This window comes from Thunnus thynnus, chromosome 18 (genome assembly GCF_963924715.1).
Source record: "Thunnus thynnus chromosome 18, fThuThy2.1, whole genome shotgun sequence".
NCBI lineage: Eukaryota > Metazoa > Chordata > Actinopteri > Scombriformes > Scombridae > Thunnus > Thunnus thynnus.
Window position 1 is genome coordinate 2,730,303 of NC_089534.1, and position 26,747 is coordinate 2,757,049.

The following is a 26,747-nucleotide window of genomic DNA, read 5'->3' on the forward strand; positions in this document are numbered from 1 at the left end:
ACTGTGTGTGTGTGTGTGTGTGTGTGTGTGTGTGTGTGTGTGTGTGTGTGTGTGTGTGTGTGTGTGTGTGTCCATACCGATGATCTGGCAGTTAACAGGAGCAGGGATGCAGGCCAGAGCGGTGGAGAACTCAAACAGGACGTCGTGGACCACGTGGTTTGGTAAAGAACTCAAGTCCTCCTGCAGCAGCTTTAAGGAGCCGGTGTGAGCGTTCGGATCGCACACGAGGTTAATGGTGAAAGTGTCTCGAGTCGCTGACGGATGAAAAGAATGTAGAAATGAAAAAGGTGGAATAAAATGTCCAGAAAATGTTAAGATCTTTCAAATCAAACTGAAATTAAACTAATTCTTTTAGTATTAAATCAGAATATATATCTTCTGTTTGTTTTGACTCGTATGTTTATTATCTCTACGCACAACAGCTGCAGCTTTATTATAGTTTATATTTCCCCACAAACAGTGAGGAAATGACTCTAAAGTAGCTTTTGCATGTCCTTTGTGAGTAAATAGTGAAATAATACTCTGGTAGATTTCTGACCAGGAGCATCTAAACTACACTTCAATAACTGTTGTATTCATTATTAATTATTAATGGAAGCTGTAACTGTGGTGTATTTTCATTAAAAGTCATTGGTGTGCTAAAAGACAATATTAAGCTATGCAGATTGATTTTATAAGTTTATAAGCAATAAGGGCTAGTGTGATACAATTTGTATTGGTGTAGTTATAATCTCATGAACCATATTTAATCACAATGTACGTATAGAGGCACGGTAGAAGAATCATAATCATACACTGGAGAAATTTGAGTGTGTTTGTATTACATGTCACTTTGCTTGGGTCTGCATTAAAGTCTTCACCTTTTAAAAAAATACTCTCTGGAGGAGATCAAGAAATAAGGGTGTAAAATGACTAGAATAACTTATAAAAAAAATAAAAGGCCAGAAGACAACTTGGCAATAATGGTGTAAAATGATTCCCAATACTTATATATAAAAATTGGATATAATCAGGTAGAATTGAATATGCCAGTACATATCCTCAAACAGCTCAAAACCTGTTTTGAAGAGTTTTGACCAACAACGAGTTACGGAGATAAAAGTAACATAATAATTGGTCAAAAATTAGGGAGGGTGGATGATAAGGTGTGACCTAAGCCGACCTAAGGGAATAAAAACAATGCCCCAAAGAAAAAGCTTCGGAGCGATTTGGTTCGTTGTAAAAGTGCTACTTGCTCCCCTTTTTTGCCGGCAGTAAAGAACACTTTGCTGCTTGGACCTCTGACTCCCTTTTTATTTTCAAAAGAGAGTTTTTTGCTCTGGTACATTTTTCTGCAACAATTTGATACAACATAACGTCTTTAACTGTCTTATCAACTGACATGAACTCATCAGATCAATGTAACAGTCGAGCTTTAACGCCGCAGCACACAGCTGTAAATACAGTCAACGTAAATGAACTGCAGCTGATCGGAGGAACCGGACCGGTAACCCGCTGAACGTCAGAACGTGACGCTCTCAGACTTTTGTGCTCGTTGTTACCTGTGGAGTCGTCTCGAGGTCCCTTATACGTCAGTTTGAGCAGCCCGTCGGAGGAGTACTGGAGCGTCCTCTCCAGTCCGACCGGGCTGGACGGACGTCCGTCTTCCAGCTCGCAGCCCGCCATCCCCGCTCCGCACTCCTCCACATCAGAGCAGATATTCACCTGCATGGAGGTAAAGAGGAGGAATTATACTCCTGTTGGACTTTTAATTACATACATTTTACATATATATTATATGAATGTAAAATACACATTTTAATCACATTTTTTTTAGATGTTGTGCTTTTTATTTATTCCTCTGGTGTCGTTACTGCTGCTGTTTTCAGAGGGTTTCCACACAGTGACAATAAAGTGTCTGATGTTTTGTTCTTGTATTTATATAAGAGAACAAAGCAGAAACCATCATACAGTAACGCGACCACACAACCAAAGACACAAAGTCTCCAAAATCATGATTAGAAAACAGCAGTTTATCTGTTTACAACTACAAAAACCTTCAAAAATTACATAACATCAACATATTCGAACAAACATCATGAGCTGTAGAAAACTGGAATTACCTTCAGGGTTATGTTCTCATACTGTGGTTTTAAGTGTTGTTTTTTTCCTTTTTATTAAGTTCAAATTATTATTTTAGACCTGGAACAATTAGTCAATCAGTTGATTAATCAATCAATATGAAGTTCAGTTAAATCAGCAACGATTTTGATAATTGATTCATTGTTTTAAGTAATTTTTAAAGGAAAAATGTCAAATATTTGATGGTTCCAGCTTCTCTTCTCTCTTCCTGTTTTTCTGGTTTTACATTAAAATAAACTGAATAACTTTGAGACGATTTCATTCAAATGTCTGTCGATCAGAAAAAATAACAATATGATGATGTCATCACTTTGGGCTCTAAGCAGGCAGTTTTTTTGTAGTTTTCTGACATTTATAGAGAAATTAATTTACTAATTGAGAATTTAATCTACAGATTAATGTATAATGAAAATAATCGTTTGTTACAGTCTTATTTTTTTTATGTTAAACCTCCAAATATCAGTATTATGCATACAAGTTTTATATTTATATAAAACAAAAACTGAATTATACTGGAACGAGGATGTCTGGCAACAAGTTCATATCATAGCTGCATAAAAAAGCTGCATGCATGTGCACATCGTCAACATCAATGCATTGCTGCATCACATTAACACACTCAAACTGAGCCTGAGAGCTGCATCTGGTGGACGTTATTTACTGTTGGTGGAGTTTTTCTTACCAAGAATTCCTTTCCATTAGCGTTTGTCTTGTATCCGGTCTTTGAAGCCAGAGGCTGAAGGTTGAACTCAAAGCCCGTGTTGGGATCCACCACAGCGCAGCTCTGAGACAAAAAAAACCATCAATGCAGACACACGTTTAATAGCTTTATCATATCATTTTCCCAGAGTAACACCTTTGCAGATTGTTGTCTTGTCAGTGCGCATGAATCAATGAAATGCATGAATATGTTGTCATGTAGGTGAACTCACAGAGTTCTTGGTGGTAGTGATAGCGCAGGCGGCTCTGGTCTCCCACATGAAGTTGGCGGTACAGTTCTGGTACATCAGGAATCGCGGCCCCATCGACTGCATAGCGTGTGACACAAACAGAGTCAAAGCTCAGATCACGATCAAGGTTCAGTGTTAACAAGCTGCGCTCTACGTTACTGTCCAAACCGTATTCACTTACCACAGTTCCTCTGGAGCAAACCAGGTGGATACGTGTTGTGTACGTGAGCTTCTGGCCGTCTGATATGCAGGCGGATCCGTCTGTGAACTCCAGCAGCAGCCGATCCCGCGATTCGATGATCGGCCCTCGTTTGGAAACGCCCATGTTACTGACTGACACGACCTCCTCTGGAGAGCCCTGAGGACAGACGGGAGGAAACGGCTCCGTAATTTCACCTCAGAGACGACACAACGCTGATATTTAGATGTGATAACTGATACAGGAGGCAGACAAATGCACAGGACTGTGTGAACTTTACTTCCTTTTTCATGGCAGACTTTTGCAGATTTGGATCCCATTTCCAACTGGTATTAACATGATGATGATCTGTATCTGGATAATAACATCCAATCAATGCTGTCTGCAATATGCTACTTTCCAGTTTTCCTGTTACACACCTGCTTGGAAACGTATTTCATCTGGCAGACTGACGCGTGGCGGTCACAGCCCGGTACGGCGTTGATAGGCCGACATACGTTGATGTAGTACTTCTTGAGGTTCGTGGTGTCAGATAAATCCATCGCCTGCCAGTTTCTACTGGAGGTGGAACGCGACAAGCTGGAGACAGAAGACAGAAAGTGAGTGAGGAGGAGGACGTGATGGATTTAATCTTTTCTTTCTTATTTGTGTGTGTTGTTTTATGGATGCTTAAAACACAACTAGACTGTTTAATAAAGCAGCCATTCATTACCTGGATAAATCGTACTGATCAAGAGTTTTGGGATCAGTCACCAAACATTCATGAGGCCTCTCAGGACAGGCGTAGGATGTATACCAGCGGAAATTATAGGTGTACTTGTCCTCAACCTGGATTCAGAAATTTAAAACAAGATTAAAATTTACAGATGAATATAGCTCATTTGAGTGATGTGCAAAATATGCATCAAATAGATGCTGTCAGAAGACCACAGAGACGATGTTCAAAAGTGTATAAAAACCCTGAAGGGACACAGGAAGGGATGAGGTTACCTGGAATTCAGGTTTTCCTATTCCGGCCTCCGGGTCGCAGAGGAAGGAGATGAGTGTGGATCTGGGGGTGTGTCCTTTGTTGTTGTACTGGGAACCGTTACTGTAGGTCAGCTGGATCAGGCCGTCGTAGTAAGACAGACGGGAGTTCGCTTCCCCGAGACTCAAAGAACTAAAGTGGAAAAAGGAAAAAAAAATGATCATAAGTCATCATATTATCTGAGAAGAAAATATCACATATATTCACATTTTTCTTTACTTATTTCTGAAGGAATACATCAGATTGTGATGAGGTTCATACCATGTTGGGGGTTTAAACCAACTACTCTCTGTGTGAATAATGCTCTACAGACACAACTCAGTCAAGTCAACATTTTAAGCCTCTGAGAGGTCAAACATCCCAAAACATGGTACATAACAAAGTTCTGGGTATCCTGATCATTTGCTTTCATTAAGAACAATAATTTTGTAAAGTTTTCTCTTCTATTTTTGACCTGTGAACCGAATCTTTTGCACAGACGATGCTACACAGGTTTCACTTCTTTTAATTGGCATTTTGATGTTTTTTATGTTGTTTTCCTTTTTTTTTTAAACATTTTAAAGCTTTATGTAAAACACTTTGAATTGCTCTTGTGTACGAACTGTGTTATACACATAAACTTGCCTCACGCTGACATCATCAGCGACTCCATTTACACGCACAAAATATTCCGGTTTTTGTCCTTATTCCAAAAAAAAGACAATATTCCTACTAAGCTGTTTACATGGCTGATGAAAAGAAATATTCTACTAATATTCCTGTTTACACGCAGCCGTGCATACTGAAGAGAAAATACACATTTGGGTAGAGACTCGATAATCAAGTGATGTCTGGGAATCCTGCTGATTTGACCTTTTTGGTCCTGTCTGAAAGCGGCACCCCGTCCTGTTTTTGCCCCCCTTGATTTTTTCCTTACTATGTTGCCTTGATCCTGTATGCAGATGCCCTTCCTCCCTTCCTTTTGGTTACCAATTGTTTGATCTTACAGTATAAAGTGTTTCCATCCCTTCTGCTCTGGGTCAGTAAGCTCACCGCATTTCTGGAACGCTATTAAATCACTTCTACCACAGCAAACTTTGAACAAGGACATGAGTGATTTTCTTCAACAATACAAACGACTGGAGCCACTAGTGCCATTTTGCTTCTTTGCATCAAAAAAAAAAGTTTTGTTTTACGCAGGTAGCGGACTTGATCCACCGTGTGAACACAGCCTCCCTCTTTCATTCATTCAACCACCTTCTTGGAAAATATCTAAAAAACTTGATCTTCAATCTGAAAATGTTTAAAGTAGGTGTGTTTCTGTCTCTGACCAGAGATGTCGGCTTTTCTTTTGGGCATATATCTCTTCACCAGCCTTGCAAATACATACATATCACACATTGTACTTGTTAGTGAGTTGTTGTTTTGATCTTTTCTTTTTGTTGACAATAATAAACATATAGAAAACCATAGATTTGTTCTTTAATTGCAGAGATTTGTGAGTCTCAACTTGCATACACGGCTCTTTCTTACCTCTTTTCTACCTGACATGCTCCGGCCTTTTCAGGGCAGCTGGCTGCTTTGACGGGACCGCAGACGTTGATGAAGTAGTCGTAGCTGCCGCTGGTCAGGTTGTAGTAGCCGCCGTCGGGTTTGGTGAGAGCTGATAAGTTGAAAGAAAACCCTGCAGAGGAGAGAAAAGTTAAAATAAATCAAAAAGGCAGCCATCATCCATCAGTGTTTGGTCTGGACTGATAACACAGATCCTGCAGCTACAGCTAGATGGCAGCACAAGCAGCAACTTCATGTCACATGACAGCTCGATAACTCTCATGTGACATTAAGTTGTGAAACCATCAACAAAAAGTCCACCGCAGGTAGAGAAGCTCTCGGATGAGTCAAACCCAGACACTAAATCCAGCTGACTTTGTCTTTCTCTGAATGTGACAGATGTTTTTAGATTATAAGAGGATTTCAGTGAGCAGAAGGACTTTCTTTAAAGTTGCACATTGTAAATATTGGCAGCTTGTATCTCTCACATATAATCTGTTTGAAGACAATCAGTTGGATTTGACTTTATAGACGCTGGCTGAGTAAAGTCAGTCCACTCCCAGTCAGTCTATCTGCTTTTTAACTGTCAGAAACACTAACACGGGTGTGTCCTGTTGAAGTCAGTAAAAGTGGAACTGAAACTATTATTCACTTTAAATCAACTGATTGAATGAACTGAATGAATTGACAACAACTATGATCATCAATTGATTTGCTTTAGGCTTTAAAAATAAATCAAAAATTCAAACATTCTCTGGTTTCAGCTTCTTAAATGTGAGGATTTGCTGCTTTTCTCAGTTTTCTATAATTGTAAAATCAATATATGCATATATATAAAACAAAAAACATGAAGAAATTATGTTTTTATAGACATTTTATAAACCAAATAATTAATTAACTGACACACTAATAATAATAATATGCTCAGCAGATTTCCTTTCCTGATTTATTTATTTTCTGTCTTTCAAACGGTACGTTGAGTCGTCTGCGTGTGTAAGTACAGCACACTCTTCTATGTAAGTCCATAATATATGTATTTATACATCTAAATATAAAATTATAATATATATAAATTAATTGTTAGTTGTATCCCCAAATAAAAACCCTCTCACGATCTCAAGCTGTCAGAAAACTGTGAACACGATTCTCAATTAAGGATCAAACCTTTAACATGATCGATCTCTTCTGTCTCGTACAGACAGTAAAGGTTTGTGTCATGCTGAACACACAGTGACACACATTCCTCATAAACCCGTCGCTTCTTTAAGATAAGATAGACGTCTCCCCTTCTGTGTTTTTCTTGCTCAAGTAAAATATTGATCAGTGAGAAACCGCATTGATCAGACTTGTGTGTGTATGTCATACCGGCCTGCGGATCGTCCACCGCGCAGTTGTCTCCCTGCGTCTTCGAGAGGACGCACGCGGCCGCCGTGTACCACTCCAACTCGTACAAACACCGATCGAATGAAACGCTGCGGAGGACCGGAGCGCTCTCCAGATCTCCTGCAGGAGAAGAGAAGAAGAGAAGTTCAGGAGGAGACGAGAGTTCATCAGATGTCTGAAAAAGGTAGAAACAATATCACCGTTCACAATCAAACCAAGAGAACCCACCTGGTTTACATTTCAGGGTCAAGATGGTTTTGATCCTCGTCGTTTTGCTGCAGAAATCTCCATCAGTGTAAACGAGTCTGATGTCATTTCCTCTTTCAGTCTTCTGGGGAGATGAGAGGAAGCTGCCCAGACTGATGACCTTATGATCCTTATCTGAACCAGAGAGACACAATCAATAAATTACACTGGTCATTGTGATAAATACGTCATCCACTGCAAAGGTTTGATTCTTTCCTCTGATGACAATAAAGGCTCAAATTAGCCACAACAATATGATGATTTTGGGGAAATTTTTCCAACTCCTTGACTTCTCTGCACCATTATATCACCAGCACTGAATTGTTGGGGGGTGAAACTGAAACCGTCTCATTCCTTTAGTCTTTAGGAATCCCCGTATTTGTGGGAATTCTTACCTACGGCACAGATGGCGGCATCTTCTGGGCAACCAGCAGCTCCTCCCATCTGGACGACTTTGTGACAGACGTTAAGGTAGAAACGTTTCAAGTCTGACTCTCGGGAATCGGCATCGACCGCCTCCCAGTTCCCACTGACATCCAAGCCTGAAGCAACGAGCAGAGACACATCAAATAAATTAGACATATTTCCTACTGGGCAGTTTAAAGAATCTCAGGATAAGAATGACATTAAACACATTTATCATTTTTCTTCTGTAGGTTATTTATTGATTGACCAGTAATTGGTTTTTAATCAGGGACAAACAGTGACCAGTGTGGAAGAAAAACATGTTTTTTTTAATTAGGTTACTAGAGCAGTCCTGGAATTTGTGAATTTCCTGTGATCATGATTAAAGCTGCAACAATTAGTCGATTAATACATTAGTCCATCAAAAGCAAATTAATCTGCAACTATTTTAATTATCAAATAATCATTTTTTAAAAGGAAAAATGCCAACGTTTGCTGGTTGCAGCTTCTCAAATGTGAGGATTTGACACTTATGTGTCGTACATGATCATAAATGATCATAAAAACATTTAAAGACAACAAGACAACGCGATTAATTGAAAAAATTAGCTTCTAATAGTGATAAATCTCAAAACCCCTGTTATAATAATAATAATTATTATAAATAGAAATTGGAACAGGAGTTTGATTCTTCCCGTCAGATGAGATGAAAAACTCACCAGGGTAGCGTGTGAGGGGTGAAAGGTCATAGTGTTTGCTGCCATCTTTGACCCGACACAGCAGATCCTCCTTCTCCTTGACGCAGGCGTAGCTCGTCTCCCAGTCGAAGTAATAAGTGCAGTCTGTCTCCCCGACAAACACCGGAGCTCCTCGCCCGCCGTTGGCTGCAGAAAAACACAGTTTAAGACATGTTGAGTTTTTGAATAAATGGAGCAAACTGGGAATTATGCAACACGAGAGTAAAAACGCACAAATGATGCATTCACAACATGAGTATGTATGTCTACGTTAAAAAGCTTTGAGGTTTGGGGAAAGGTTGAAGTCAAGATACTGCTGTATGTTAATGCTGCAGGACGAACAGTAGAGCATTAGTCTCTCTTTGGCTCATCAGTTTATTTTTGAAAATGCAAAAACAAAGCGCTTAAATCTGAATTTCATTGGTGATGTTGGTGAAATTTTGTGTATTATGTTCAAATTATATGTGCAAAATTTAGGGAAAACCATCTCATGACAGCAGCTGTCGTTCCTGATTCTGCCACCGGGTGGCGCCACAGGAAGAGATTTTTCATATTTCAGAATGAAGCTGAGAAAGCTGTAAACAAGATGTATAGACGACGGTGTGATGAGAATCTTTGAAACTTCATCTCACTTGCGTTCCTGCTGCACTCAAAGTTGATGATGGTCATTCTCTGGAAGCCTGTGGAGCAGGTGGTGCCGTCCGGGTAGATCAGAGTCAGATCTCCGTCTGAGTAACTACAGAGGAAGAAAACACAGAAACAGAAACAGAGAAGTTAAAGACTTTAATTTATGACCCGATATCAATGTGAAGTTACTTTAGCTGCTGGATTATTGCTGGGACGAACACACATGACGGACTGAGTGACTAACACACACACACACATATATTTATATTACCGTAGTGTCTGGTTCTGGTATTTTCCAGCCACCTTCTTGACGTCCCCGCTTTTCTTCACCTGACAGGATGATATAAACTGTCCTGTCGCGCCACATTCCTCGGTGGGAATCTCTCCACACACGTTCAGGTAGTAGACGTAGTTTTCACCGCTGTCACTGGTCCCAGAGTGTGTGTAGTATGGATGGTCTGTTGCTACACACACACACACACACACACACACACATAAAAAACGGCATCAATCAGACAGTTCAGGCTGATATATGTTTGTACACTGACTTATTATCACCATCACTGTTATCTAAGTCTCAATATTAGTGTTAGAATAAAGTTTACTGTTTACTCTAAATATAACCACCACTACTGTTGTAACTTTACACATGAAACATTTCTAGTAAACATCATTTTATCGGCGGGTTGTTCTTCTGATCAGAAAGTCTGAGGTTTGATCCCCGACTCCTCCTGTCCAAGATACTGAACCCAAAATCCTGATGATATGGTTCAGCTCGCTGCCATCAGTGAGTGTGAGTGTGAACGGATGAATGAGCAGCAGAAACATGGTAAAGAGTTTTGGATAAAAGTGCAAAATATATATATATAAACTGTCACATTTTGAATAAAGGTTCATCAGTGGATGATGATTTCTTTCATGTATTGGCTCTATGGATGTTGGATTTTTTGCCGATATCTGATATGCTGATGTTTCCAACTCATTGTGGCCGATACCGATATATGCACATATTTTTTTCCAGCTGGCTGAGGAGACTATTATGCATGCAAGCATAGATTGTACTAAGTATGATCAAGAAAGACAATATATGAAAGAAGAACTTAGGAAGACTGGAGTTCAGGAGCTCAACATTAAAACTTTAATGAACCTGCCAAGTGGGAGCAGCAGTAGAGTTTTCATTGAGTTTATTAGACAGACAGGATTAATGTGTAGGATTTAATCTCTGGTCCACACTCCGGAGCAGAAGGTGGCGGTAATGCACCTAATACGCTGGTTGCCAACCGCCGTTATAAACCAAAAAGAAGTTGTTTTTTTCCAAACAGAGTGGTACATCCTGTCAGCCGAAGTGTTTCCTATCTCTGCAGCCGAACGTAGCAGCTCCTCGATGGACTGTTTCCACGCGGAGAGCCGGGGCTAACGTTAGCTGAGAGGCTAGCGGAGCGTTAGCCGCAGCATGACCGGAGGGAAGCACAGCCAGCTAGCCTCCGCTAGCCTCCCTGCTAACGTTATCCCCGGCTCTGTTTGGATCCAACCGGATCCAAGCTGGTCTGACGGGCAGCTGAGTGAAGTGGAGCCACTCACTGCTGATATGTTTCTTCTGATCAATTAAAGTGGGAAGAGTTATACGTTATATTCTGGACTTCTTATCAGGACTGAGCGCTGATTGGTTGGTTAGATGTTGCTGCTTGTTGCTCGTCAGTTTAATTAAACTGAGTTCATTCAGGAAAGCTGTAGTCATGAGTAGTTATAAGCTGTTGAGAGGTTGATAATTGTGGTATTTTGATAAATCTGGTGTCCAGTTCTATCTTATACTGTAGCTAAAATGATGTTTAAGAAAATCCGGAAAAGAACAAAATTCCACAGGAAACTACTGATTTAAAATATACAAAATATGTAAAAAAAATAAAAAAAAATCTCTGAAAATCACCTGCTTCAGACTTTCACTCAAATGTAACCACTTGTATTAACAGGAAGAGATAAGGTACTTCTAGTAAACTGCAGCCTTCATCATGTGTACAGACTGCGGCAACAAGTGGAAAAAAGGCTCCTTCTATTACTAACAATGAGCTGATAAAAACCAGGAAGGTCAGTACAGTTTACTCATACATTACTTCCTCTAACGGCTATAAAAATAAGTGGCACTAGTGGCCGTGAGAAAGAGAAAAAAGGGATAATTTGAGCCTCAGTAAACGACACAAAACACATTTTTAACAGACTCTTCTCAGGTTTATGTACCAGTATTTGGCTCGCTGTGGTTTCCAGATTGTTCCTTCCATGCCCACATGAGGAAGAAATATCTTTTTCTTTTGTGCGTTTCAGGAATGAGGACGTGTTTGTACAGTGACTACTTACAGGTCAAGGTGAGAGGCGTTAGGTCGACAGAGATGTCGTGCTGTTCGCTGGTCAGTTTGCAGCTGTGACTCTCCAGATAGTCTCTGTGACAGGCGTATTCAGTCACCCACTCCACCTCGTAACGACAGTTCGACTCCGCTGTCATCTTAGGATTGCTGCCCTGTGAAGGAAAGAGAAAACCCCGCACGTATTAAAAACATAAACGTCAGCGAAAAAACAGGGCAAGAGAAGACAAAAGAATAAAAGCTCCGAGTCGCCGACCGAATGTCTGCTGGACGGACAGATGAAGGTGATGGTGACGGCGGGATGGTGTCCGTTACACATCTCTGGAGGAGTCGAGTCAGCGCTGACTTCATACTGTAACCTCAGTCTGGAGAGGAAAGACAGGAAGTGAGGAGATGAGAAATAAGTTAAAACTAACTTTTTTTTTTTAAATACTTTTCATTTTTTTATAATCTCTTACAATAATTTCTTCTAAAGAAATAAAACTAATTTTCAATAACTGTATTCTCCTCCATCCCTGCACCACAAAATAACAGAATAAAATGTATTTATTAATAATTTAACTTAGGGAATATACAGTTTTTATTATATAATATTTGTTTCTTGTATCCGAGGTAACTTTCTGATTAAAAGTGTTTTAGAATGATGTTTTTATTTGGTTGCTACAGCATTACTGTAGCAGCTCAACAAGGACCGGACGATTTCATTAACATTAACTTTTTATTTAAAAACTGAAATGGTTGAAGCAAATCTACAATATAAAAGCATTTATTTCAAAAAAAACTTTTCTTTTACATTTTAATGTCTTTTTATGGCTTTTTTATATTGATATTTCCTGTTTTTAACTTTCTATTTTGTTTTGTTTTTTTCTCATTTACTTGCATTGTAAAGCACCTTGATTTGTGCTTTATGAATAAAGTTAACTTTAATGCATTATGCAAAACACCTTTAATTCATCTTTTGTATAAAATGTGCTACATAAATAAACTTGCTTTGCCTAAAATCAAAGCAACAACTGTTTGGAAGATTTCTCCAGACAGACAGCAGTGAAACAGATCCAAACGGAGGACAGACCGGTGCTGGACGGTACCTGTCGCTGGACAGCAGCTCCAGAGATTTATTAGGTGAGCCCATGTTGTAGGAGCCGCTACTGGTGACCAGACAAGCTGCAGCTCCTGCTTCACAGGGTTTATCTGGACGGTCTGAAACAGAGCAGGACATGAGACGATGGAAAGTGAGTGGTTGGTGATACATGTCAAAATAAAGCTTCTAGCAGTTAAGTTATTGGATATTCGTGGTTGGCTCATAGGACTTGTGGGTCATATGACATTTATCACAGCAAATATAAGTCTCTGTGCAGAACGATTCATCTGCTGAAGGAGGAAAGTTTCTCTGAGCTCGTTGAGTTTAAGAGGTCGGTCTACGAGCAGGATTTGTGACATCACAACTAGTTTGGAGCCGATCCTGGTCCAATATTCAACTTTTACACAAGTGTGATGTGTAAAAACTTGAAGTCTCCAGTTACACAAACACTGAGAACTTTACAGTGAAGGAGGAAACATCTGGTGTCCAGCATATAATCATAGATTCTGGATTTTTCAGGAAGAAGAAGATGTAAAAAATATCAACATGTTGGTCATGTCTGTCTGACTATTCTATAGGGAAAATATATGCAATGCTAAATGAGAATAAAAGCCTGTCAGCCAATTGAGACAGTGATGTAGAAAAGACAAATTCCCCTTGTTTAGACTTTATCATCTCTTCTTCTGTGGTGTCTATTTTCCAACTCACCGGAAATCAAATTCAATATTTTCCCAGAACTGAAATGAACATAAAAACACGCTGTTGGTTTAGTACCAAACATTTGATCTGATCGGTCTATTATGTCATTTATTCATCCGTTCATCTCTCCACCCTCCCCTCCCCCTCCCCCCTCCCCCCCCAGATACTGACTGAGGCTGCGGCAGATGTTGATGTAGAAGTCAATGCTGTCGTCGCCGTCGTCCACCAGATATCCGTCGCTCACTTTGATCAGAGGGTTGAGGTCGTGCTTCTTACCGTCCGCGTCAAACACGAAGCAGGGCACCTGGACGCACACACGCACACACACACAAAGACTGATAAATAAATACTATTCTAATCATTATAAGTCGCATTTGGAGTTTTTGTCCATTGACACAAAGATCAGATCTTTGGTTGTTAAAATGTTCTGCTTGTTAAAGGATCAGTGTGTAGAGTTTAGTGGAGACAAGTTTCTCCTGTTTCAGCGTTCAGGTCTCTGAATGCGCTTACGTCAAATAAAGTCACTTTGGCACTAAAAAGACTGTAACGTTGAAAGATATCTACTTGATTTGAAGCTTCATATCAGCTTCAGATAAACTTTTAAATACATTTTTTTTGCACAGAAGGAGGACTGTGGATTTTCTTCCATACAACAAACAAACTGTCCAAAACACTGCTGCTGCTACTGCTACTGCTGCTACTGCTGCTACTGCTACTACTGCTACTGCTGCTGCTACTGCTGCTGCTACTGCTACTACTGCTGCTGCTGCTGCTGCTACTACTACTACTGCTACTGCTGCTGCTACTGCTACTACTACTGCTGCTGCTACTGCTGCTACTGCTGCTGCTGCTACTGCTGCTGCTGCTACTGCTGCTGCTGCTGCTGCTGCTACTGCTACTGCTACTGCTGCTACTGCTACTGCTACTGCTGCTACTGCTGCTACTGCTGCTGCTGCTACTGCTGTTGCTACTGCTGCTACTGCTACTGCTGTTGCTACTGCTGCTGCTACTGCTGCTGCTACTGCTACTACTGCTGCTGCTACTGCTGCTGCTGCTACTACTACTACTGCTACTGCTGCTGCTACTGCTGTTGCTACTGCTGTTGCTGCTGTTGCTGCTACTGCTACTGCTACTGCTGCTGCTACTGCTGCTGCTACTGCTGCTGCTACTGCTACTACTGCTGCTGCTACTGCTGCTGCTGCTACTACTACTACTGCTACTGCTGCTGCTACTGCTGTTGCTACTGCTGTTGCTGCTGTTGCTGCTACTGCTACTGCTACTGCTGCTGCTACTGCTGCTGCTGCTACTGCTGCTACTGCTGCTACTGCTACTGCTACTGCTACTGCTGCTGCTACTGCTGCTGCTGCTACTGCTGCTACTGCTGCTACTGCTGTTGCTGCTGTTGCTGCTGCTACTGCTGCTGCTGCTGCTGCTGCTACTACTGCTGCTACTGCTGCTACTGCTACTGCTACTGCTGCTACTGCTGCTACTGCTGCTGCTGCTACTGCTGTTGCTACTGCTGCTGCTACTGCTACTGCTACTGCTACTACTGTTGCTGCTGCTACTGCTGCTATTGCTGCTACTGCTACTACTGCTGCTGCTACTGCTGCTATTGCTGCTACTGCTGTTGCTAGTGCTGCTACTGCTTTTGCTACTGCTGTTGCTGCTGCTACTGCTGTTGCTGCTGGTGGCTTTTAACACAATCCAACAGATGGTCACATGCAACTCCTATTTTAATCTTACTGCACTGGCTTCCAGTGAATTTTAGAATTCATTTTAAGATGTTGGTGCTCACTTATAGAGCCCTACATGACCTTCTGCACCCCTACACCACTAGTTGATCCTCCACCCAGAGCTTTCTAAGTGAACCTCGTACACATTTTAAGACCCGGGGGGGGGGGGGGGGGGGGTGATGCCTTCCAGCAAGCTTAAGGTCCTTTGGATAATATAAACTCCTTTAAAAAGCAGCATCTGTTCAGACAAGCATTTGTATGTGATATTTTATCCTAATTTGTCCATTTTATCTGCTCGACTTGTGTATTTTATCTGGTTTATTTTATTTTATATCATTTTATTTTATGTTATTTCTTTGACTGGGTAGCACTTTATAACTGCTGTTTGTGAAAGGTGCTTTATAAATAAACTTAGCTTGCTTGCCCTTTATACAACAAACGGACGACATCTTTGGCTAAAACGGCGAGTTTAATTCATTTCACACATTCTCTCAATAATTCCATGATAAGCTCACATTCACATTGTGAAAACATGTGACACGTCCTCTACGCCCACATTTACATGCTACAAACTCTGTGTGTCCACAAGAGTGGGAAGAAAAGTTTCAGTTTCCTCTGAAATACCTCTCCCGTCTCTCACATATTGAGTCAACACCTTCGACAAGACGCCGCGACACTTCCTTTCTCTTTAACACATAAAAAGCTTCTCAGATGTTCCACCTCGTACCTCTTTGTGTGGTTTGAATTTATCTTTCTTGCAGGCAGAGTAGGTCCTCCACTCGAAGTAATGTACACACTGAGACACGGCGACAAACTCCGGGGTTCCCTGCAGCACACAAACACATCAACATCAGTAACAAGTTCACTGTAGTGCTGTTCCATCAACAGCATGAAATCAACAGTTTAAAACATGCAGAGGAATAAAAGGGGAAGTTTATGCTTGTGAGCCACTGTGTGCAAAATGTGAAAATGTTTCCTTTATAATCCGCAAAAAAAAATAACATTCACTCTTCTCAGACTCTTCTACTTCACACACTCTGCACAGCTCAACCGCAGTATGATGCTTGTGGAGCAGCTGGAGGGTTCAGCGCTTGTTCAAGTGCTTCATAAGAGCACTTGTTGAGAGAGAGAGACAGAGAGGAGAGAACATGTTTCCATTCCCGTCCCTTTATCCACCTTTCACCAGCTGCTCCGGGGAGTCAAACCGGGAACTTTCTCTGTTTTTAGTCACAATGTTCATTTTTCTTTCTTTGTTTACTGATTTTTCCGTAAAGAAATGAAAATGCAGCTTTTAAGTTTGAGCTCCTTGATGAGCTTTTAACAGTCAGAGGATTAAAGTTAGATACTGATGATTAATTAAAAACCTTTTCTGTGTTTCATATAGTTGTAAATTAAATATTTTGGTCTGCTGGTCAGACGTTTGAAGACGTCAGCGTGGACAATAATCTGGAGATTAATTGATAATGAAATAATCATTAGTCGGAGCCTTAAATAACATCAACATACTAAAGTTTATGTTTATTTGTTTGTCAATATGGCTCCAGTGTCTTTTTAAGAGTGACAATATCACCATTTTTTTTATTATAAATCAGATATTATTTAGATTTTTTTTTACTCTCATAACTTCATGTGTTATTCTTCTTTACATCAAGTTTCATTTCTTCACTTCAGACTTTAAAAACTGACACTTAGTGATGATGATGATGATGATGATCTTCTGTGTGATATGACAGGAAATGACACACATGAATGTCATGTCGCCCCCGAAAACCACAGAGACAAGCTTATTGACTCCAGTGAGCAGAAACAGAGCAGAAGGTTGTTTTTTTGTTCTACATTATTTCCACTTACAGATTCACTTCCTTCCACTGCAGCTGACAGACAGCTGCTGCTGCTCCTGCAGTCGTTTCAGGGTTCAGAGGAAGGTTTTCACTCTAATAAAATTATCTGTTTCAGTTCCATTTTTTTTTTTTTTTTTTTTTGCAAGTCATAACGAACAAATAGCTGATTAAAATACAGCGAAGCACAAAACGTTTCCTCGATGTTGCACAACAGTTTATGAGCTTGTGGAACTTCATGATCAGACGAGTGAAGTTTATTATTTTGCACCTTTCTGACGTGTGAAGAGTGTCAGAAATCACATGTAATAAACATCTCATGACATCTTTCACTGGCCAAAACACTCCTGGATTGTATTGATCTTCCTGTTATAAACTAAAAAGTTAACCTACTACTAAAGTGTGTTTCCATAGATGAACAGCATCTCCCATATCAGAGGCTTCATCTTCTCACTTATTTAAATAATGATGAAACTAAATGAAACAGCAGAATTCTGCCGACGTTACGCTGCTGCCACGTACAACATCTGCTTTATTTGTGCTTAAAGGGGAAGTTCATCAATAATTTTACACATTAAAGGGGAGAAATTCTGCATATTTCCAGGTCTGAATGTTTATCCTGAGGCTCTACTGGAATATCTCTGCATGATTCACAGTTCAAAAAAAACCTCCTTATAGTCCAGGTGTGAAAATTATGTTCACTTCTTCATAAAAGCATGAAACACTTTGTTGCAGCCATCGTGGCCATTTTGCTTTCCACCCATAAGCGAATGATGTATTTTTGCACCACATCACCTGAACCAGACATGATAACACAGAAAAGGTGATGTCTAACATATATATAATACCATATACATCATCATTAACTGTTCAGGTGAATAGTTAATGGTATCTGAGAAGCTGCAGGATTAAATTTCAAGCATATTTCATGTAGTCTTTAATTTAAAACAACTCTCTGGGTGATTATAAGCATTGCCTGTCAGACCCGTGATGGGAAACTTCCTCAAAACACGAAGATCAGGCCTACCCCCCCCCCCCCTCATCACGGTGGACTACACTTGGGAAACAAGACTGATCTGTTAAGTTGCCTAGGGAACAGTATCATCAGTGTCTCAGACAGTCAGGTCCAGATACTAGAGGGGTCAGCAGTCATAAACCTGCTGAAATCACCTTCAACGACTTTTCCAGCGAGATCTTCACACTTTATATCAAAGAGCAACTTCAAAGGGCCGACAGAGTGGATGTTGGATGGGACAAGAACCTTCTCACAGCATCAATGAATTAACTATTCGCCTGAACAGTTAATGATGTTGTATATGGTATCATTGTAATCCTTGACCATCAGAACATGGGGGTAGACATCACTTTTTCTGTGTTATATGTTTGGTTCAGGAGATATGATCCAATATACAATAATTAGGTTATGGCGAAAAGTAAATTGGTCGCCATGGCCACCACAAGGCGTTTTTGCGACGGCTCCATTTCTGAAAATGTTCAGGGCCCCAAACTGTACAAATGTGCCAAGTTTCATAGACTATTATTGATCTTATATTGGCTCTTCATGCAGCCTCTCAGTTCAGACAAAGCGTTCATAGCAGGCTGAAGCCCTGACGTTTGACTTGAAGGTAGCGTTTGGCTGTAGATATGTTCCATACATTATGATTCTGTCATTTATTCTGTGTTTTCATTATAAATTATTATGCATTTTTTATGTCTGTTACTTGTGCTGTTGTTGGACACTGTTGTAAAAGAGACTTTTCCGGTTAAATAAAGGTCAAAAAATAAAATAAATGAATAAAAATAAGCTTCAAACATCTGTTTATAACACTGTGTTTGCTGTGTGTCGTGTCTGAGTCTCACCATGGTTTTCCCACACAGGAAGCTGATGCTGGTCTGAATGTTGTTGTCACTTCCTGGACATTTTCTTGTGGTGTTGAAGTCCAGCACCGAGCCGGAGAGCCTCTTTAGGGACAGATCACCTGTATATTCACCAAGGACAGTAAAACAGAGTCAGTTACAGGGAAATAACGTGGTTTCATATCTTTTCAAAGCCTTAGTGAGTTAAACAGACACGCAGGATTTGAGTCATGTTGAATATGTTGTAAATAATGACAAGAACTCATTATTTAATTAAGATTTACAATTATTACAATACAAAGGGGTGGAAAGACTTGACGTTTCTACTATTATTTCTATTATACATGTATTTGAATATCTCATCTTTACTCTTTATGTTGTTTATTCTTTACTTTTCATAAACAACCGCACATGAACTATTACAGCTGCACCGATCAGTCTATTAATCAATCAAAGTAATCTGCAACTATTTTGATATTCAAATAACTGTTTTAGTCATTTTTAAGCAAAAATGTCAATTATTTATGGGTTAAAAGCTTCACAATAGTGAGAATTGAAGCTTTTCTGTGTGTTTCTAAACTGAAACTGAAGATATTTGGATTTTGGATTGTTGATCAGACAAAAATAGACACTTGCAGACGTCACAACGGGCTGTAAGAAATTAAAACAGTGACTTTTGACTGTTTTCTGAGACTTTACAGACAAAATGATTAACTTGAACATGATCATTTTGATGCAGAGCTCCATAGAGACTTTCTGTGCCTGATTCTGCATGTCAGTGATAAAGTGGTGATGACGCCTGACAGTAGTGTTGTGTCTCATGTTGTTATTGACATAAAAAGAAGAAAAAATGAAAAGTTTCTCAGGCTTTTCATCCCACTGCTCCGTAACTCTCACTAAATAAACCTCTGAACCATAACACCCTCATATCTCTGCTGTCAGCAAACAGACTTCATTTATCATCTGGATTCACACACACAGAAAAAAAAAGGGGAACACACGGCGGTGGGAAACGTTCTGAAATGTGATTTAAGACTCAGGCGGTTAAATAAACTCACAACAGGTCAGATACAAGAAACACGATGAATCACTGATGTCTGAACGTTTGTTTCAGGAGCTAAACGTCTGCAACGCTGCATCAACAATCAACAACATATATATGTCTCTCTATATATATATAATCTATATAAATGAATAGTCAGTTTCCTCCTTCCTGGAGGTCTGACAACCAGAAAACAAAAACATTTAGCTGCAGCTTCACCTAAACAGGAAGAAGTTTGTACAGCAGCTACTGGACTCTATTAACCACACGCTGCGTCGGGTCGACAGTAGATGCTCATTTCTGCTATTTTTTTTTGAGGTTACTAATCTCTACTACACTTAAATGTCACTGCATGGGATCAGTTATATTAACTTATCTTAAATACAACCTGTAATTTTGTATTTTCTACATGTTTTTGGAAAAAAACATGAGATTAATTTCCCAGCTTTCCGTATTTTGCAGAGGATTCAGGAAAAAAGCAGCTTGATTTCACCTCTGAAGTGTCCGTTTGCTTCGTTTTTTTTTGATTTAACTGACTTTAAAGTTTATGCTGCAGTTAGTTTCAGTTGTGTTGTCAGCTGTTGGGAAACACTCAATGACTTTCACCATTACTAAATATAGAGACGGGTTTCTTAATAGTAACACACTGAGACGCCAGCGAGCTGCAGCAACAACAAGCAACTATTTCTGTAATCCAATAATTCTTTAACTGATTTATTTATTCTCTGGTTCCAGCTACTCAACTGTGAGGATTATCTACTATTCTCTGCTTTATGTAAACAGAATATCGTTGAGTTTTATACTGTTGGTCGGACAAAACAAGACATTTGGCCAATTGGAGATGAGTGGAGAGGTTCAGGGTCACCAGTGTTCCCATAAGGTCAGACAAGATGTAGAAGGTTTATGTTGTTCTGCATAGTTCTGGCATAAAGCATGTCCTAATTATTGTTATTCAAATATGACTCATTATAGACGACGACCAAAAACAGCCTTATTTGAACTGATGTAGTTTTGTTTGTGTTTTAGCTGCATGCTAAACAAACACATTTCCAGAAACTAGAACAGCATATATATGTATATATATGTATATATATGTATATATATATATATATATATATATATATATACATACATACAGGCATCACGGCCTTACAGTTCTTCTGTTAGAAGCTTTTCCAGTTCAGTGTGCCAAATAGGTGATAATTCTATAAAACGGGAGGATGTTAAAGGGTTAAAATGCTTTTCAAATTGATCTCCACAAGTCCACAGTCAGACAAAATAACTGGTTTATTACAAATTTCTACTTTCTTCAGACATCCAGTGTACTTTTACCAATTCTCTGACCTGCAGAGATTTTGGTTGGAAATAAATCAAATTATTATTTTAATATAATTCCTAAACAAACAGCTGAGTTCACTGGGATCCAGTAATCATGCTGGAGTGAGTCAGCACTGGTATTTTCAGTAACTGTTCGTTCATTGAGTCATTTTGGAGACATTTAATGTGAAGATTACAGAGTTTTAGTGCTGAGGTTTGATTTCTCTCTGTGTGTTTTGGAGATGATGTCCAAAGGTTTGTGTAAAGGTGATATCGACCTCTTCAGATCTTTATGGCTGCAATCAAAAAAAAAAAACTCTCACTTCAGATAAACCTGTTTACACTCCAAGGAAAAGATTTCACTCTTCAACTACAGACAAAGACAGAAATACTAGATGAAACTGTTTTTTTACTGTCAGGAAACAGACGCTGAACTTGCTTTGTTTAACGTTCTTTATTCCTCCTTAATACAAATACAGATGGTAACTTCTTGTATAAATGTCTTGCCCTCTGATACAGCAGGACTCTTATCACTATTGGATCATAAAGGAGTGTAACAGTGTGACCTACTAACCCCAAAAACACAGCTACACCAGACGAGACTGTGTTTATATTGTTTCACTGTTCAAGTCTGAGCCTGTTTGAATTCTGACACCTCTTACATAACTTCAACCTCAACAAGTCCTGAGTTCTTCTGTTTTTATTTGTCGTACTTTGGTGACAATATAACTGCTTATAATACATCGAGCAAACAGACGAGGAGGGAAGAAGTGATTCATGTTATTGTTTTGATACATTTATAATCCAAACTGACCACAGCTGCTCATTATTATGAATAAATAAACAACAAATTTCACAAACTCAACAGATTTTCAACTTTTCTATTTGTCACTCAAAAGATTTCAGACAGTTTTAGTGATTGTTTGTGTTTCCAAAACTGATATAACTTATATTCTTGTACCATAGAACTATTCAAAACACATCAATGAGCCACAGAGTTGTACTGGATGACATGACTGTAGTTTTATTTGAGTCAATGCTACCATAAATACTCACTAGAGCACAAAATATTAGTATTAATCCACAGGTGAAAATAGTCCCCAGCAAATGCACTATTTCCTCCTGTTCCAGCGACGTTTCCTAGAAAACTACAGCGACAGTTTCAGGAAATTATTTAGCCTGTTTTCAAAATGAAATTTTATATTTTTGACCTGTTTTTAAAGATCGACATCTTCAGAAAGACAAACTGACTCTTTGTTCATCTTCTCGAACAACAAAAACATATAATATCAGCAGATTTATCCTTTAAAAAAGGTGCAAAGTCATCACGGGAATCACAAGAGACACGGATGTTAAAATGTGGACGAATCATTTGAGCCGATCAGAGAAAGCTGCTGAATGAGAAGTCAGATGAGATTTGTGCCTATTTGTGTTTGTGAGCGTTTCTGCTGGATGATGTGTTCCTGTGTCATGTGATCAGTCAGCTAGTGTGATTATACTCTAACTCATCTGACCTCACTGATTCCTGTGTTCTCTGTCTCGCTTCCTTCACTTCCCCACATGTGATCTTCCTCTTGTGAAATACATAAAAATCTAAAATAGGTCAGTAAGACAAAATATTACAGAAACATAGTGAACGACGTGATAGTGCGATCTCCAGTCCGGGAGGCCTTTAGTGCAGGCCTCGCAGCTCTCTGTCACACTCTTGAGTGTGTCATCACATCACAGTCAGGTGACATTCTGGCTCAGAGTCACCAAACGCCAATTTGTTAGCAGAGGAAGGTGACGACCTCGGACTGTAGGACAAGTTGTTGTTGTGAGACTCTGAAATAACTCCGTCTGGCAGCCTGACTGCTTCACAGAGGCCAGAGGCAAAATCACAGGCAGTGACGCAACCGGAGTTGAGAAATATCCCCAAATAGTCATAAAAATCATGTGTCAAACTTTAAGTGAGTAATTTTTTTTTATTACATATGTCTTATGTTTGATGTAAGCAGTGTCTTATAACATGTGACCTTTAGATTGTGGTCTGCTGTAATGACACAGCATTAAATATGTGGTTGGAACATAAGTTCTGCAATAAAAGCACCGACTCTGACCAGTGTGAAAGAGCTGCTTCTGTTTTAAAACCACATGTGAAAGAATTCAGCAGTTTTAATAAGCAGGGAGATAAACTATAAACCCAACACATGATCGTTAATGAATGATAATAGAAGCAGCACATTAGGCCTTTAATTAGTGGTTCTCAAACTGTGGGGCGCACACAGCAGGGGGCCGGGTGTTTGGGGTCGGGGGGGGGGGGGGGACTAAATATGAATGAATGTGATTGATGTGAAAACAATAAACAAACAACAGCTTCACGCTAGCGAAGCTCGAAACGAGGTTCATTCAGACGACAGGACGACAAACCGAAGCCACACAAGAATAAAGCAAAGCTCATCTATCTGCTCTCAGAACACTAAACCGGCTACATTCATCAACGTTTCGTCCTCCATCGAGACTAAAACGCTGTTTTTCTCCTCTGAACACGGAGCTTTTCCACAGCGGACTCCAGAGAGTGTAAATATAAAAAAGGCCGGCTCGGCGCTGTAGCGTTTACGAGGGAAACAGATTTGTAGCGATGCTGCATTTCATTGGAATTTCATTGGAGGAGGAAGAAGAAGAGACACAACAACAACAACAATGGCGGACAGCGTCATGCGTTCATGTTGTTCTCTTTATTGTCTACTTTGACAGCTTGGTCAGAGTTAAACGCAGCTATTTACCAACTTTCTCTGCTCAAACTGTTGGAATCTGCTGCAAATGTCAGGAAACCACCAAGGAAACGGAGACAGTATACCGTTTCTTCTTCACTGGTTTTCTGTGGTTGACTTGCTTGTCTGTCCTCCGTATACGCTCGGTCGGAGGAGAATTGGCCGTTTTAGCGTTTTAATGTGGACAGAGGTATTTGCAGAGAAGGGCTGCTGTAACTACACGTCATTTTTGCACAAAAACAGCAGCTTTATGCAGACGTCGTCTCTGATTCACTAAATATCAGAAGAGCTTTTGACCTTCGTACCGACAACAGTTTGGGAAAAGATTAACCTGCATTTTTTTTATTTGCACCAAAGTAACTTCTGTAAAGTTGACGGGAAACAAGTTTGTGCTCTTGATCACGTTCAGCTCGACTAGTTTTCCCAACATTAAAATGTCTGAGAGCCATAAATGAAGTTGAATCAGTTTTATGTTGGCGTGATGAAGCAGAGATCAGAGCTCTGTTCACTGACAGTCAGGTTTGAAACATTCAAATGAAGCTGCTGTAGTTACATATAACGTTAATACAACTAATACACAACATCATATGAACAGGATCATGTCGTCGGCTTTATCACTAAGAATTTCATCCCAGATCCTTTTTAAACATGGAACTAAGTGATTATCTGCCTTTCAAACTTCACAATACAAACTTTAAAATACGTCTCATCTTGTGTGCAGAGCTGAATAGTTTACTGACTGTCTTTTCCTGATCTTAAAGGCTGAATTACAGCGAGAGGACGCAGGTTCGCCGTCATCAGAGAATTGGAAAGACGACAAACCTGAGACAGACTACAACAAAGACAACGAAGCTGAGACGCATCAGGACAGACGTGGATGTTGCTGACACACAGCAGCAGCAGCAGCAGCAGCAGATTCAGCCTCCTCAGCACAGAGATCAGATCTGCTAACGTACTGATAACCATCTGACGGACTGATCCTTGCAGCAGCACTTCACTTCCAGCAGCATCTAGACAAACACTCAGCAGACGTTTCAGCGACACCACAGAGTTTACTGCGTGTTTGACATAAAGTAGAGATGTACCGACAATAACTAACCTCACACTTTACCATTTACCATAAATCCATTCACAGTTAACATCAGGTGAAATAGTGATAAGTAGCATATAAACATATGCTACAACATTTATTCTATATTGATGGTTGTTTTTTCCTACATGGATGCACACTAACGTATATATACTGATATATGTGGATGTGATGGTGGAATCAGCTGCTCGTACGATCTGCTGACTCCACTGGTGCACTAGAGAAATAAAAACCCTTCATTACACTTGTACCTGATCAGCTATTTGAGATTTTGTATCACAGCTCTTTGAGTCACCGTCCTTTAATGCTCGACTGTCTTTCTTCTATTGTAAGTTGGACAAACGTCTCTGCCAAAGTGTAAAAGGCTGACGGTGAGTCATGACAGGTGTGGTTAAACATCCAACCTGCTCAGACTGATCAACATCTCACAACAGTTCATCCACACAATGAAGAGCACATTTAACTCTTGGTCAGTGAAAGGCTGAACTGAATTTAAGATTTTCACCTGACAGTTACGTTAAAGACCAAACAAATCATCACATTTAAGAAGCTGAAACCAGAGAAGTTTTGCTTGAAAAATGACTGAAACAACTGATCAACTATCAAAAACAAATCACTGCAGCTGTAGAGACAATAATATATAGTTACATGACGGGAAACATTAAAGTATCATAAATGACACAAGCACTAAAAATGTATTTCACCAGAGAACCTCTACACATGCGTGCATCATTTGCACTCTTATTCACCCGACATATGAATTCTTAGAGAGAAGAACATGTGATCAAAGTGGTCAAACTAGTTTAAAAAGTCCTGTTGTTTCATGTTTCACACAGAGACACACTAGCTGGAGATTTCGTCTGTGACCACGACGACGACTAACGACGGCACCACGGCAACAGAAACACAAACTTCAGGTCGCACTGGCTGACTTTTTTTTTTCCTGCTGAGACACTAAAGACCCGTGAAATTTTCTGCTGTGTGGCTGTCATGAGACACACGGAACGAAAACGCATCAGCGTCAAAGAGAATTAACAGTATGTCGGCTCGCATGCACCTCAAACACATAAACCCAGTGACTGGGATTCCTGTAGATCAGTACGGTGGTGCTTGTTGGTGCCACAGGGAGGGAACTCACAAAGGTTGGATGGATTCTGGGCTAAATGATGTCTCCTTTACAACAGCTCTGCCAGATAAAAGAGTACAGAGTTTTCCTCCCAGATGGGACAAAGCAGGCAGTGTGATAACTCTTACAAAACCATATTTACAGCAGAAGGTTGTCAGTCAGCTGGAACGATGTTCAAAGTACAACGACGATGGCGGAGTTGTTTCCTACCACAGTAATCTCCCAAATAATGAACTTATTTGTCAGTTTTCTGTCGTTATCTGCACCAAATACTCCGACACTGCATCTGGCTGATAAGAGATTCATGTACGTGATGAAACTGCAAAAGCTGTAACTGAAACACACTGGTGCACACTGGTGAGTGAGTTGTACTCACCGACAGACTGTTCGATGTTGGAGTTGAGGTCCCGAGCGCAGACGGCGGTGTCGGCGCCACAGCTGGTTGGTGGTGAAGAATCACAGAGCTTCAGCGTGTAGCTCACTTTATTATCCCGGTCTATGGCCTCCCATTTATAACTGCAACACAGGAAATGATACGAGTTTAAAGAAGAAGAAGAAGAAGACAGAACAATTAAAGAGTTGTGGGTTTACAGAGCTGTCGACTATGTTGATTATTTACTGACTAATGA

At 40.0% G+C, this 26,747-nt stretch overlaps 1 protein-coding gene across 1 annotated transcript in view; it reads right to left on the reverse strand.

Annotated features, from left to right (window-relative positions):
• Positions 1–26,747, reverse strand: part of igf2r (insulin-like growth factor 2 receptor) — a 53,845-nt gene that overhangs the window by 24,060 nt on the left and 3,038 nt on the right. The window contains exons 2-23 of the mRNA XM_067573156.1: positions 26,495–26,634; positions 18,794–18,912; positions 15,823–15,921; positions 13,534–13,666; positions 12,671–12,782; positions 11,839–11,947; positions 11,578–11,737; positions 9,497–9,689; positions 9,231–9,334; positions 8,581–8,745; positions 7,852–7,998; positions 7,439–7,591; positions 7,193–7,330; positions 5,810–5,960; positions 4,261–4,429; positions 3,983–4,098; positions 3,690–3,849; positions 3,253–3,429; positions 3,054–3,149; positions 2,804–2,905; positions 1,542–1,704; positions 78–254 (exon numbers count right to left, since the gene is read on the reverse strand). Coding sequence (XP_067429257.1) covers positions 78–254; positions 1,542–1,704; positions 2,804–2,905; positions 3,054–3,149; positions 3,253–3,429; positions 3,690–3,849; positions 3,983–4,098; positions 4,261–4,429; positions 5,810–5,960; positions 7,193–7,330; positions 7,439–7,591; positions 7,852–7,998; positions 8,581–8,745; positions 9,231–9,334; positions 9,497–9,689; positions 11,578–11,737; positions 11,839–11,947; positions 12,671–12,782; positions 13,534–13,666; positions 15,823–15,921; positions 18,794–18,912; positions 26,495–26,634 — 3,083 coding nt within the window. The remainder of the gene's footprint in view (positions 1–77; positions 255–1,541; positions 1,705–2,803; positions 2,906–3,053; positions 3,150–3,252; positions 3,430–3,689; positions 3,850–3,982; positions 4,099–4,260; positions 4,430–5,809; positions 5,961–7,192; positions 7,331–7,438; positions 7,592–7,851; positions 7,999–8,580; positions 8,746–9,230; positions 9,335–9,496; positions 9,690–11,577; positions 11,738–11,838; positions 11,948–12,670; positions 12,783–13,533; positions 13,667–15,822; positions 15,922–18,793; positions 18,913–26,494; positions 26,635–26,747) is intronic.